Consider the following 15,350-nt stretch of genomic DNA (forward strand, 5'->3'; position numbering starts at 1 on the left):
AATTTATTGTATTGGTCAGTTTTGTTGGCTGCATGACAAACTACCTCAAGACTCAGTTGCTTACAAGTACTTATTCTCTTTTTTCTAAGTTGCCATGGTGACAAGTTCAACTTATTTAGGCAGCCCTCTTCTGGACAGCTCTGTTTCATGCTATGAGTTGGCTGGATTGTGTTCCAGAAGTAGATCTGTTTCATATAATTTGTTCTGAAAATAGGCTGTAAGGGCAATAGTTCCCTGGGGCATACTCTTCTCCTAGCACTACATCACTGTGAAGCAAGAGCCAAGCCAAACTGTACAAGCACATTGAAGGTCTTTGTTTGCCTCACATCCATTGGCCAAAACAAATCACAGGGTCAAGCTCAACATATATGGCCCAAGAAACCACTCGGTCCGCAGGGGCTGAGGGAGTGGGGTAAATGATATCATCATAAATGGTCAAACTAAAATAATTTTTCAAGAATTCCAGAAGAACTGTTCTATCTGGCTTTTGTCCTTGAAATCCAGCCATCTTCAAAGTCTACCCACTAGGAGAGCTGAAGATAGCTCTCTATTTTTTTTTAAATGCCCATTTGGTAACTTTTAGATTAACCATGTGCAGGCTGCAAATATAAATCCAAATACATACTAGGATAAACATTAATTCTTACATTTAATGTAAGAATTTCAAATCCATAAGGAAGAAAAGTAATATCTCCCTAACTACCTCCTAATTATCACAAGGCCCTCCTAGTGGAGATAATAATAATATCATCATTTATGACTCAGGAGAATGGAAAGGAGTCTGAGGGGAAAAGGGGAAAAAGCAACCCCTCTACAAGGAAGAAGTCAGATTCTGAAGTGGCGGGGTGGACATTCCAGCAATGGAGGTTTGAAGCAGGAGAGGAATGTGGGCCTGAGGATGGGGGATCAAAGTTGGAAGCTGGAAATTTCTAATGAAATGGCCTCTGGGGAGAGTTGAAGATTAAGCTACTGTATCTGGCCTATGAAGAAGTCATTTTTGATGAACTGTTGCAAGTCCTTTCTCTCACACATAGTCCCTTTAGCTTTTGTTTTTCTTTTTGCCCTCAACACTTCAGTGAGGGCTTAGTCATACAACTTTGGATGTTGTGAAAAAAGTAAAAGATTGAGCTATAGAGGAAAATGAAACATACTGAAGTAAATTTTTAAATTACCTATGAGAAAGCCCATTTTTCTCAAAAGGAATTAGCATCTTAATATAAACCTTCAACTTATCTTTTTTTACAGTTCATTTGGGAAACATGGTAAGAGAAGATCTTGTTTTTGTTGGAAACATGAGCTTTTTTCCTTTTTGACTTAGTGAGAAACCATTTATTCTTCTGAAGTATAAGCATATTTTACATATTCTGGTTAATACATCAAGTGTATAATGTGGGAATTCCCTTAAGAATGCTAAGACCACACATGTTAAACTCAGCTATGCATTGTAGTAAGCTATTAGACAAATGCCACTTTTAATATCACAATACATACATATTATACTTTTTTTTTCACCGACAGAGGAACATGCCTTTCAAAAATATTTTATTGGATGAAACTTTCTTATTCTCAGGAAATTTTTGGTTCTTTAATATAATTTATTATGCTTTTTAAAATTCTGATAAAAGCATTGGTACATTATAAATACCTGTAAAGAAAATAGAGTTTAAAATTCCGAGGGAAATATTATATAAGTTTCCTCTTTTACATTTTCACAAAAATCCACACAGGCACTAAGAAAGACTGACAAAAATATTTTATGCCTGAACAATATACTCCAGGTTGGAAACATTCAAACATGACTTTATTTAAATATTAAAGCTTTTCTAGAGTGAACCTTTGGCTACAATCCAATGAATTGGTTGGGGTTTTACCCAGGAAAAGATACTGTTAGAAGCATAAAAAAAGAAAGCTTCTTACAGTGAACATGAAAGTAGGAAAGGGGAAAAGATGAGTTTTTTTTCATTACTATTTCTTGGCCTCTTTGGGCCTAAGCTTTGTTATTTAATTGAAAACTTACCTAATAATTCTCTGGTCCTTTTTGGCTTTAATACTTTTTGATGTGCTACAATTTTCAAAATTCCGTCCAACACTCTGTATCAAACAACATGTGAAACTTTCAAGGGTAGAGTGATACTACAGCTCTTTTAGAGAACATTCTTGAAGCATCATGGGGATTGCTCTGCAAATACTTTCATTGTGCACAAATACAAATGGTAGGCTAGGAGGTGAAACTTGGTGAAACTTACCCACCACACTTCAAACCTTAGCAAGTGAAAGACTCTAGTGTTCCTTCCTGGTCTAGTTCAGTGTAGTTATCCTCTTGGTCTAGTTCATGTGTGGCATTATGAAGTTCTAACTTGATGGAAGAATTACAAACAGCAAATGAAATGGGGAAATGCCAGCATTATAGGTGGATGACTGGAGCCTTTGTGAGCACATAGAAAATGGGAAGCTGGGGGTTGGCAGTTAACAAATTTAATATAAATGAGCATCCAGGGGAGATGAGATTAAATGAGTATATCAAGATTTCAGAGGTACTTTCAAGGGTCTAAAATATCATTTTTCCCAACCCATAAGTTAACCAGATCATTGCAAGTCCTCATAGTTATTGATCATATCCTACCTGGAAGAAATAGAGGATTTTTTTTTCTCAATACAGTTATACTTTGTATGTATTTGTTTAGTGCAGCAGTGGGAAAAATAAATGCTTGTTGGGTGCTGATCAGTAAGGTAGCCTCTGTAAGCAACATGGAACAGGGTACCTCAGGGGCCTGGGACTCAAATCTAGCTGGGCAGCTACTATTCAACTCTGGCCAACTATTGCCATGAGGGAAAAAGGGTCTGAGAATCAAGTTTTACGTGAAATTTCTTATTTTCAGTTATCACTCACATTTTTAAATCATTTGACATGCCAAACAAAGTCTACCTGAGGGACATATGAGGCCTGTGAACCGCCAGTCTGTGTCCTCTTGAACTGACTATTGGAAGCAATTTGGTAAATATTTGAATACTATCAGCTGTGAGATTGGAGAAAAACCTTTAGTGGCAAGGAATGAACACTCAGTTTTAAAGATCCAGAAAAACCTGTTTGAATGAATACAATTTTAAAAACAAACAAAACCTCCCCTTGGCTCTTCCCATTATAATTATTTTCCTGTTTATATTGGTTCTCTGTGTCATGAGTGGTTTCCTGTTAGTATTGTTAAAAAAAAATATGACTAGGAATTTGCCAAGTCCCAAGTCTAAGTTTTATTCTAAGAAAGTAATATGAATTAGTTCTCAGAATTCAGTTTGTGACTGAGAAAGGACATAGGTAATGAGAACTTTCATTAGGGGAAACAGAGGAAGACCAGAACATACACAAGTCCTGGGCACCTTTAGAGCCATGGAGGCCTCTGCATGGCACACCAAGCAAAGAAAAATGTTCTAAAACTACTCAAACTGGGTAACACAGATTTCAAGGACTGTTTCTGGATCTAAATTACTCAGCTTCTCCCCTAAAGGACCAAATGGCCACTCCCTGAATGAGTAGTATGGTGGGGTAGGATAGCCAAGTGTATGGGTCTAATTGTGAACTTTTTTTTTTTCTTTTTTTCTTTTCTTTTCTTTTCTTTTTTCTTTTCTTTTCTTTTCTTTCTTTTCTCTTCTCTTCTTTTCTTTTCTTTTTTTTCTTTTCTGAACTCTTTCATTAGAAACTTTCCAAACCCTTTTGGGCATCACAGTTCAGAGAACCATGGCAAACACAGGGTTAAAGTTAGAGGAGCGGTTCCATTTGCAGATTACTTCTTCGAATGAATCTCTTGTCCAGATGATGCCTTTTCTTTTGAGAAATGAAATGGGAGGGCCCAAGGAGGCATTCTAATATGGTGTGAGGACCTTAAGCAAAATGAACTACGGCTCCAGAAAGAACTAAACATGTCACTTGTGCAGGCAGGGAAGATGTGATTTGAAAGAGTCACGATCAACTCAGGAAGTTGGGTTCTCTACTTGAGCTCATCCCTTTCATATGTCTAATTTAGGGAGGAAAAGCAAAAGTACCACAAAGGATATTAGAAGCATAAGAACCAATGGCAAAAACAACCACTTCAGACACAGGCAAAATCTAAGGGGAAGGAGGAAGCATGAATATTTCCAACTCAGGACCACACACTTATTTCAATTTTCTTCTCTCAGAATGTCCACCAGAGCTTGCAGCAGCCGGTCGTCTCTGTGCTTATAAGGTTTCGTGTTATAGAAAACATCAACATAGTCGCTATATAGATTGTCCTCAGAGTCTTTAAGTTGGGAAGGCTTGTTCAGCTTTTCCAGGGCTTCATAGAAATTTTCATAAGGGATGTTGAGCTTTGCACTGGGAGACTTCTTTGGTGATTGCTTTGGGGGTGAGTTTTTGCTGAAAGCACTTTGTAGGAGTCTGAGCATAGCCTCAGATGGGGCTGCCTCCACCAGCTCATCCCTTCTGCCCCCTGAACTGCTGCCACTGGGGCTTTTTGACTCGAGGGGGTTCTTTTTCAGGTTATCTTGCGTGGGCTGCTCCTAAAACACAAAATGCCACCGACAAAAGGAAGGAGATTAGTATTTAGAGCCAAGCAAGTCAGCTGCAGCACATGCCTTCTGCTTACTCCTAAGGAGATGGTTTGAGAAGCAGAGAGAGCATGGGGCTTAGAAAACATACTAATTTGGGTTTCAGTCTTCATTTTTGTACTAACTGATGTACCCCTGACACCTGTTTAATCTCCCCGAACTTCACCTGTAAAATGGCAACAAGAAATCTCTATTTCTGGTGGTTCTGAAGACTGAATGAGATGATGGATATAAGTGCTCATACCTATTGCTTTCCTTCACTTGTCGGCCTACTACAGTAGAGTTCATTTTAGGGACTTTAATAAACTTAAATTCATTAATTTTAATTTATAAATTCTGGAAAAAAAATAATATGGTTTTGTCCTATGGAAAGTAAATAGTTTCCAACTCCTACTCCCTTTCTCCCTGCCCATGTTTTGGGAAAAAGCTGATGTTAAAATATTTAATAACTCCTATAGAAGGCAGAAACAATGCTGCATGTGGAAGAGGTTTTCTGGAAGCCCCTTGTTCTGTCAGGAGCTACTCTTTCAGCCACTGAGGTTTTGAAAAAGGTCTTGGGAGAGATGGATGAACTGGGTAGAGCAGAACCAGAGATATCAGAGAGGCAGCTCTTTGTCAACCATTGTGGAAGTATCTCAACATTTTCACAACTACCAGGGCTTATTAATACCCCTTAAGGAATCTTGGAGGGAGAAATACCCAAAGTCAACTTGCCTCTGGGATTGTGAAGAGAAGGCCCTTGAGGTGGGGACCTGGGGGGAAGCTACTTTGCAGAATATAAATGGAGTCAGAATCTGAGCTGATGACTTCACACAGCTAGTTTATAAATTTCTTTTTTTTAAATAAATTTCTTAAACAAATATTATGTCTTTGTATCTTCTAAAATATCTATCACTGAGCCAGACTTCAGGAAATCTCATTCTGGGAATTCTGATAACCTATTACATCTGAGGCACTGTCCTAATGCTGGGGGATTAAGAGATAAAGAAAATGGGGTGCCTGTCCTTTGTCCGATAAGGGAGAAGCCAGCAGCCTCAGTAGGCTGAGACACAGGAATGGGAATGACTGACTAGTATCCTATGACATTTTCTCAGAGGAATCGTGATTCAGTAGCTTCCCTTGGAGCTGCCAAAAAAACGTCAGTTAAGGAATTAGTAAAGAGAAGTCTAGAGGCCTTGGTCATTTGAGCTTTGGTTTTCTTTCTGGAAAGCAAAAATACTAATGTCTGTCCTCTCTAGGTTACAAGAATTACTGATTAAATGAGACAAGGAAGAAAAACACTTAAAAACTCAGTGTATTACAGACGTTAGGCATGTGTGATCATGCATAAAGAGAGCTGTCTTTACAATTTGTTATGTCATAAATGGTGAAAAGTCATGTTAGAGAATTTCATAATTTTGAATTCATTAATTTTAACTTCTAAATTCTGGACAAAAGAATAAACTTAAAAAATAATAGCGTTTTATTTTACAGAAAACAGTTTAGCACTCCCCTTCCCTGTCCTCCCCAACCATGTTTGACTCCGTCCCTGCCTGAAAGTTAGATATAGTTCCCCTCACTACATTGTCTACTAAGGTTCAAAGAAAGGTGCATCAAAAACAGAGCCACACAGACCTCCCCCGGATCGACCATCTTCTCCACTCCTCTTCTGTCATTCTGAACGGTGTTGTAGGATGTGTATACACGAGGCTGTTTCATATGTTCTGGCTGAGAAGAAGTCCCATGCAAAATCAGCTTCCAGTTAACAATTCTTCCTTCATTCTGCATTCTTCCAGACTGATGAATAAGCATACACATAATTTTAGGGTGTGTTTTGAGAAACATCGAGCTCCTTAGAAATATCTATAAAATTTAACTTAAAAATCCAGTGCATTCCATGAGTAGAGCACCATGTACAAAGAAGCAAATCACTGGAGTCACTGTGGCCATGAAAATGGACATTTTATAGGTTCAAGGATTTAAAGACTGAATATTTGCTTCATTTGATTAAAAAAGGAAAACTCTTTATAAGAATGTTCTTTTCTGGGCAGCCTGGGTGGCTCAGCAGTTGAGCATCTGCCTTCAGCCCAGGGCGTGATCCTGGAGTCCTGGGATCGAGTCCCACATCAGGCTCCCTGCATGGAGCCTGCCTCTCCCTCTGCCTGTGTCTCTGCCTCTCTCTCTGTGTGTGTCTCTCATGAATAAATAAAATCTTTAAAAAAAAAAAGAATGTTCTTTTCTATTCTGTTCTTGGAAAGTTGACTGCACTTTCTACAAACAGAATTATACTTAATAATTATCAAGTTATAGAAACATTCCGGTAGGGGAGGGGAAAAGCCTCTGTTGAGTATTATGAATAGCCTTCAGTATTAATCAGCCCTTAAAACCTATGTATTTATGGAAAGAGCAATAATTTTTAAAGGCTCAACAATTATGCTAAAAATAATATGCTGAAATTAAAATATCTAAAAAATATATAAAGTGTAGAGTCAGATTTTACAAACCTGATATAAAATAGTCTCATCTTGATAAACAGATTTTCTTAGTTTCTTTAAAAATTGAGTTAGAGTGCCTGGGTGGCACAGTTAGTTAAGCATTTGACTCTTGGTTTGGGCTTAGGTCATGATCTCAGGGTGGTGAGATTTAGCTCTGTGATGGGCTCCACACTCTGTGAGGAGTGTGCTTGAGATTCTTTCCTCTCCCTCTGCCCCTCCTGTTCCTGCTTGTTCTTTCTCTCTCTCTCTCTCTCTCTCTCTCTCAAATGAATAAATAAACCTTTAAAAATCCGAGTTAAAGATCAGAGGCCAAGTTCAAGAATAGAACCACTTCCTAAGAATATTTTCTTGCTTTCCCTGTGGAAGTTGGAATTTTAGATTCTGGTTCTAAATCACAATTTTAGTAGTCTTTTTTTTATATGTATATAAGATTTTGTTTATTTATTCATTAGAGACACACACACACACACACACACACACACACAGAGAGGCAGAGACATAGGCAGAAGGAGAAGCAGGCTCCATGCAGGGAGCCCGACATGGGACTCGATCCCGGGACTCCAGGATCACTCTCTGGGCTGAAGGCAGGCACAAAACTGCTGAGCCACCCAGGGATCCCCAATTTTAGTAGTCTTTAGGAGAAAGCTATTCTCAAAGAAAAAAGGGAACAATGACTAAACAGTTTGTATTAACTCAATAGAAATCTTCAGGAATTTAAATTCTTTTAGAATAGTTATCCAGACTTTGAATCTGGTGCTGATATTTGTAACATTTCTATCTTGGGAAAGCTCAAACCCAGAGCCCTATTCATTTATGTGCTCAGCCTGGAGAAAATGCTGGAGAAAAGATGAAAAAGTAGATAATTCAGATGCTTTTGGCTTTTTGTTCAGACACTCCCTACTCTATTTTTATGACTGTGAGTTACAATTTTAGAAAGATATCAAAAAGAGTGTTAGTAAACAGAGTGAAAGAGAAATGAAAAATGCTTTTCAGTTTGTTGCATAACTGAAACAAAACAAAAAAGTCATGTTAAAGGAGATAGCTTGTCTAATAAGTAAATAGCCACTGCAGTAAACATTGGTAAGAGTTTGTGTGACCCCATCAGAAGGTCATAGCAAAGCTGTTGTAGTATTTATCTTTGTGGCTACAGGGGATTCTGGTGGCTAAGCAGGTCATGTGGCTGGCTGCATTCTGACATTAGAACACTTGGACTTACCACACTATAATATTATTAACCAGTGTGTCCTCTTTTCTTGGTTTACTAGTACCATTTCCTAGTTTTCTTATAGTATGGCTTATTTATTTATTCATTCAGTCAATTCAATTAATTTATAAAGCCAAGTGGGCAGAGATTGAAACACTACATTTTTTCCTTACTTTTACTAGGGAATAACCAGAGTTCCTTAGGTCCTTTATTAATGATGATACCATACCATACCATACCATACACCTTAAAAGTGCTTCAAAATGCTTAAAAGTGAGCCTGTGTTCCTATATCTTTTCTTTTTCTTTCTTTCTTTTTTCTTTTTTCTTTTTTTTTTTTTTTGCTTTTTGTTCCTATATCTTTTCATTTATACTTACCACGTCTGTAATTCGCAAGGTCCAGGTGCCTATGGGATTCTCTCCCCAGGTGTGAACGGACATAAAATCCCAGTTTTTGAAGCCATTAGGAGATGTATCCCTCTCTCTTTCAGCCAACAGTACAGTGGTGGTCCCTATTTTCATGCGAAACATACCAGTTAATGAATGTCCTAACAACTCTGAGAATATGATATACTCTAGCATCTACTAACTGAAAATGAAAAATGAGAGAGATTAGCCTTTCTAATTTACGATTTTTATATAAGACCAGGATAGAGACATTCATAAAAAAAATGTTGTTACCCATAGCAATTAGCATATTGCCTGGCATATAATTTCTCACTAAATATTTTGGCAAAATATTAGATGAATATATTAAGGTTTATCTGAATAAGGAGAACTCCTAGAACCACATTTACAAACTATAGAGTCAAAGACCTAAAATACATTTTAGCGCAACTATCATTTGAAATTTAAGTGGAAGTCTTTACAATTTAACTGGTGCCTGAGCCTATAATTTAGTGTAGACATAAAAAAAAATAAAGCTATATCAATTTAATAATCTTTTGTCATAGAGACTAGTAGTAGTTGTTAACTCTAAAGTTTCAAATTCAAGCTCTCTATAGATCTAAGTGAAAGGGTCAAGTGAACACTAGGGCCACCAATGAGAAAACATTCCCCCCTTATTTCAGACCAACTCCAAGATATCTAGAAAGCATAACTCCAAAATTAACAGAGTTCAGTCCAAACCTCTAGGAAGTTTATATCCTGGAAGATGATAGAGCTCATCTTTCCTCATGATCACCTATAAAAATTGAACTTAGTCAGGTGAATTCTACTAAAACATGAAGGAGTATTAGGAATCATTTCCTGGTTGGATTATAGTTTATGGTTCACAAGCCCTTCCCCATGCATGATCTCCTCTGAGTTAGTGCTTTCTCAGGAAAGGCCAATTGACTGTCTATCATACCATATGGACTTTACAATATCATCATGGAATATTTGTTAAGTTTTCCCAATCCTCTTTCATGTATCAGAATTCTAATTTTTCACTGATTCCTTGGATGTGTCTGATATATCTGTCAGTGTTATTATCAGAGTAACTTTCACTAATGCGTTACTTAAGAAATCGATGATAGATCAGTGATCTGGGAAAATGAATACAGTTTGAAACTGTGTATCTCCAGAAAGGTTTCTTAATTGATATTATTTAAATAGACTTCATTCTCTGCTTATCTAAGAACCAATGGGAATGAGTGGGCCGAGAAAAAATAAGCCTATCTTTTAAGTCCTGAAAAATATCTATTGGGAAACTCAGTCATAAATTTTTTTTAAAAATCATTGATTTAAAGTCAGTCAATATACTCTTAAAAATTTAAACAAATGATTTAAAATAAACTTTTGAAGTTTGTGAAATCTTACCAGCAGCAGAAGTGAGTGTAACATGAAGGTCTCCTCTTCGGGAGTATTCAATTGTTGCTTCAAATTGCACATGTTCCAGGGACTTGATGGCATTTTCTTGTTCTTCACAAGCTCTTGTTGGAATTTCAATGATAACTTCTCCATTACCTTTCAGAGCTCTAAATACATTTTTAAAAATCACTGGATAAAGTATGTCTTTTCTTCTTTGCATTCTATGCAAATATACACACATTAGTTTTGACTAGATACTTAAGTAAGCTTGTTGTTGCTCCCTCTTAATGAGTAGAACCCAATTCAGAAGCTATAAATAAATCTTAAAGTGTAAAAAATGGTAAGACTTTCACAGAAATACAAATAAAAAGTTCTACAATTTTTATGGATCACAAAAATACTACAAATAGCCGAAACAACCCTGAGAAAGAGGAACAAAGCTGGAGGTATTATACTTCTTCATTTCAAAATATTTTTCAAAACTACAGTAATCAAAACCGTATGGTACTGGCATAAAGAGACATATAGACCAATGCAACAGAATAGAGAACTCAGAATTAAACTCATGCATATATGATCAACTGATTTTCAACAAGGATGCTAACAGTACTCAATAGGGGAAGAGGAGTCTCTTTAGCAAAGAGTGCTGGGAAAACTGATATCCACATTCAAAATAATGAAACTGGACCCATATCTAATGCCAGACATGAAAATCAACTCAAAATGGAGTAAAGACTTCAATATAAGACCTGAAATTGTAAGTCTACAAGAAAACATAGAGAAGAAGCTTCATGACATTGGTCTTGCAGTGATTTTACGGTTAAGACACCAAAAGCATAGGTAACCAAAACAAATGGGAATACATCAAGCTAAAAATCTTCAGCATAGCAAAGGAAACCATCAATCAAATTAAAAGACAACCTACAAAACAGGAGAAAATATTGCAAACCATGTATCTGATAAAGGGTTAATCTATAAAATATGTAAGGAACTTCTACAACTCAGTAACAAAAAAAAAAAATTAAGAACGACTAAAAAATGAGCCAAATACTTAAATAGACATTTCTCTAAAAAAGACATACCCATGGCCAACAGGTATATGAAAAAATGTTCAACTTCACTAATCATCAGGAAAATGCAAATCCAAACACCCGTCAGGATGGCTGTTACCAAAGAAGCCAAAGACAAGTGTTGGAGAAGACGTGGAGAAACTTGAACCCTTGCATAATTGGTGGGAATGCAAAGTGGTACAGCCACTATGGAAAACAGTATAGAGGTTTCTCAAAAAATTAATAAGAGAACTACCATATGATCTAGCAATCCCACCTTCAGATATTTATCCAAAATAATTGAAAACAGGATCTTGAAGAGATCTCATGTTCATTGCAACACTATTCACAATAGCCAAGATGGGGAAGCAACTTAAATGTCTATCAACAGATGAAAGGATAAAAGAAAATGTGGTATATACACATGATGGAATATTAGCTTCTTTTTCTTTTTTTTTAAAAGGATATTCTGAAATATGCAACAATATGGATAAACCTTGAAGACATGCTAAGTGAAATAAATAAATCACAGAGAGAAATACTGCATAATTCCACTTACAAAAGATATCTAAAATAGTCAAATTAATAGATTCAAAAAGAAGAATTATGTGGGGCTAGAGGAAAGGGCAAATGGAGAGTTACTAATCAATGGGCATAAAATTTCAGTTAAGCAAGATGAATAAATTCTGAAAATCAACTGTACAACAACTATACTTAGAATCAACAATAATATATTGTACACTTAAATATTAAAGAGGATAGATCTCATGTTAAGTATTTTTACCACAATAAAATAAAATAGAAAAGAAAATGGTAAGGAAAACAGATATAAGAATATAATGCTTATTGCTAAGGAATTGAATTCAAGCAGGTTGGCCTTGGAGCCATTAAAAAGTGGACCATTACTCCAATCAAATCTCTTAAGAAATGATATTATCTCCATAATGAATATTCCCCAGGGCTCCCACCCTTAGATATTTTGTGAGAGGGTCTTTAGTAAAATCATGGTTTCCTTGATAGAATGACAAAAACAGTTATACCATATTCTGCTTCTGTGGCCTGATCTGGTAGGCTGGATGTGGTCTATGTAAAAGCAATATGCAGAGGGTACTTCACAGAAGAGAAATCATGAATCACATAGTACTGTAGCATGAAGTGAGGCCTTTCTATTTTTTTAAAAAAGATTTTATTTATTTATTCACGAGAGACACAGAGAGAGGCAGAGACACAGGCAGAGGGAGAAGCAGGCTCCATGCAGGGAGCCCGACGTGGGACTCGATCCCGGGTCTCCAGGATCACACCCTGGACTGAAGGCGGTGCTAAACTGCTGAACCACCTGGGCTGCCCCAGTGAGGCCCTTCTAGAAATAATTTTGGATAATACTGGTTGGCAAGTACTACATTTAATCAATTCTAAGATGCATTTTAAAAAATAACACCTTTGAATTTGGGATTAATCTTAAAACTGATGGTAATAGTGTAATTGGCAGTGATTTTCTTACTAACATATAAAACGATACATCTTAAAGTGAATACAGGTAGGCTAGGAAATGGAAAAATGGAAATATGCTAACATGATTTGCAGATTTTTGATCTCTCAGTGATTCCCATGGACTCACAGGGAACGATGGTAAATGCTATTCCATCTACTTCAGAAGGGTAATTGAGAAAAAAATAAGGCAGAGTGACACATGTTATGATCAAATACTGCCATGGGCACACACACCTTTAAAGTTCCTGAAGACACTTACCTGGGCTCAAAGTTATTGTCCTTAACAACACACTCTTTCTTCTCAGGCACACTGGTCCAGGTCCTGGGATCAGCTAAATCCACCAGAGCTTTGGCATTTAGCAACCCAAATCCGAATCGACTATTCACCATCAAGCCTGCTCCATTCTTTTTCCATCCAGGGTTATTGGCCAATGGATCATACTCAGAGGTCCAGACAACCAAGTGCTGCATGTCTCGCCACGTGAGATTTGGACTGGAGGGGAAGTGGCCCAAAATGTTTTTTCAGAGACAAAATGATGTTTCCTTGTAAAAGTAAGTGATAAAAACAAGCATCTTCTATTTATAGATTATGCAGTGCCTTTTGTAAGTATACTTATGTAATTCTAGTATGTATTTCTTTCAGAATGTCTTTTTATTCAGAATTTAAAATACAGTACTGAAAACTTCTCCCATGTAAGCTCCTACTCTGAGTAAAATTTGCTCTTCAATATTGTAGAAATGTGAGAGTTGGTCCCTGATTTTTAATTATTTAAATTTAAGTGGAACAAAAAGTTTAAATGATAACACTTCCTTTGTGTCTTTAGTCTTCCAACTGTCTGTTAACAGCCTTGGCACTTTGAACATTATGTGCCCACAGATGAGGCTTTCAATTTTTCTTAGAGAGACTCAGATTTTAAAGACACAATCTGGTTGCCTATTCTTAAATACTTTTGCCTCTTTTCCTTATAAATAAAATTAAGAGTACACTTATCTTGATGAACACGAGCAATATATGAAACGATTGAATCACTACCTTTTACCCCGGAAGCTCATGTAACATTGTATGTTAACAACACTGGAATTAAAATTTGAAGCAAACAACTTATCAAGAAGCTCTTAGCTACTTGAGATCACTCTTACAAGGTACAATGCTGAATACTTTGGGGACATGGAAGGAAATGGTTCTTGTCTTTAAGAGGTTTACAATCCAGCAAAGGAACTAAAGCTTTTTATAACTACGGTGTATCTGTTGAATGCTACATTCAGGGAGTAATGTATTACAGGAATTTAGAGGAAGGAGAACTCTGGAGATGGAAGATGTAGGAAGAAAGCTTTGCTGGAAGGAAATTTCTGTCTGAACTTTGAAGATTGGGTTGAATGTCAGGAAGTAGAGAGAGATGGAAAAAGGAGAGGGCAAGAGAACAAAACCTACAAGGGGTAAAGGATAGGATGTAGCCAGAGAGTACAGTGAGGCGTCTAGTTTGTGGGAGCAGGGAAAAGGTGAGAGAGTACTGAGCCAGATGGTGAGGACTTGGCACACCAGGGAAAGGAGCTTATACTTTATCCCTTGGCAAATGGGGAATCAAGGATTTTTGAGCAAAGAAATGGTACAATCAGAAGTCTTGGTAAGATTAGTTTATCAGCAATGTAAGATATATCAGAGATACACGGGATTGTTGGGTCTATTAAAATGAAGATGCAGCCTTCCCAGATCACTCTATTTAAAATTTCAATTCTCCTTGTGAACTCCTGAGCTCCCTTATCCTGTTTTGCTTTTTTCTTTTATAGTCCTTATCACCTTCTAACATACTGTGCAACTCACTTGTTTTGTATATTATTAATGTCTGCCTCCCCTGCTAGAATTAGCTGTAAGATGGGCTGAGATTGTTATTTATCTAATTCTCTGATGTGTACCATTGAGAAGAATGCCAGGCACAGGGTATATGCTAAGTTAAACATTGGTTGGTTGAATAATTGAATGTGCCTAAGTATTAAATGGCCCCAATAATTTTAAAACTTACTGCTATTAGTCATTAGATTCTTTCAAGATCACAAGTTTTCCCTTAGCTTTGAGACATGTATTGTTTCTATCAAGCCAATCAAGCATTTTTTTAATAGATAAATACTCAAGTGTTTAGTCTTCGGGTTTTCCATCTTAGCACTAAGTTGTGTAACAACCATCAGGGGAATCTGGCTCAATTTGCTATCTTTCCCCAGAGCCCAGAATGTACTGGTTAAACAATCCCCTTGTGACAAGAAAGAGGCAGCATACATTCTTAAACATTGAGGAATCTGGTCCCTGGTTAAAATCCCACATGTGATTTTCAGATCTCTTTAGAGGCATGACAAAGTGTCTACCTGGCAGGCAAGTAGTTTCCCATAAGGGAAACTGCCCTACCCACACCAACCTGGGTGCCGAGCACATACATTGTGATCTCTGGAAGGAGTTATCATTAAGGTCTCAGGTCCCCTACCTGGGCAAGCTCTTCCCATGTTTATGTTCCCATCCCTTGTGCTTTCATTCCTAGGTCTCCTATCTGAGATGGTGGGCAGAGGTCTTCTTTAAGCCTCTGGCCTCTGCCCATGGCTGCCTTATAGGGGGAAAAGGAGGAAACCTTGAAGACAGTTTTACCCACTCTGATTCAGTACAGAGTACCTTCCTCTCAACCTACATTCTTGCCCCACCCCCACCCCAGAGTCAATAAAACTAGCAGGGCCTTAGGTTGAGTTTCCTTCAACAGTGATGTGACGCCCCATGTCT

At 37.2% G+C, this 15,350-nt stretch overlaps 1 protein-coding gene across 1 annotated transcript in view; it reads right to left on the bottom strand.

Annotated features, from left to right (window-relative positions):
• Positions 1 to 1,325: 1,325 nt before the first annotated feature.
• Positions 1,326 to 15,350, bottom strand: part of PCSK1 (proprotein convertase subtilisin/kexin type 1) — a 42,679-nt gene continuing 28,654 nt past the window's right edge. The window contains exons 10-14 of the mRNA XM_055312760.1: positions 12,849 to 13,082; positions 10,059 to 10,216; positions 8,637 to 8,770; positions 6,196 to 6,357; positions 1,326 to 4,533 (exon numbers count right to left, since the gene is read on the bottom strand). Of these exons, the coding sequence (XP_055168735.1) occupies positions 4,156 to 4,533; positions 6,196 to 6,357; positions 8,637 to 8,770; positions 10,059 to 10,216; positions 12,849 to 13,082 (1,066 nt within the window). The 3' untranslated portion in view covers positions 1,326 to 4,155. The remainder of the gene's footprint in view (positions 4,534 to 6,195; positions 6,358 to 8,636; positions 8,771 to 10,058; positions 10,217 to 12,848; positions 13,083 to 15,350) is intronic.

This window comes from Nyctereutes procyonoides, unplaced genomic scaffold (assembly GCF_905146905.1).
Source record: "Nyctereutes procyonoides isolate TBG_1078 unplaced genomic scaffold, NYPRO_anot_genome, whole genome shotgun sequence".
Lineage (NCBI taxonomy): Eukaryota > Metazoa > Chordata > Mammalia > Carnivora > Canidae > Nyctereutes > Nyctereutes procyonoides.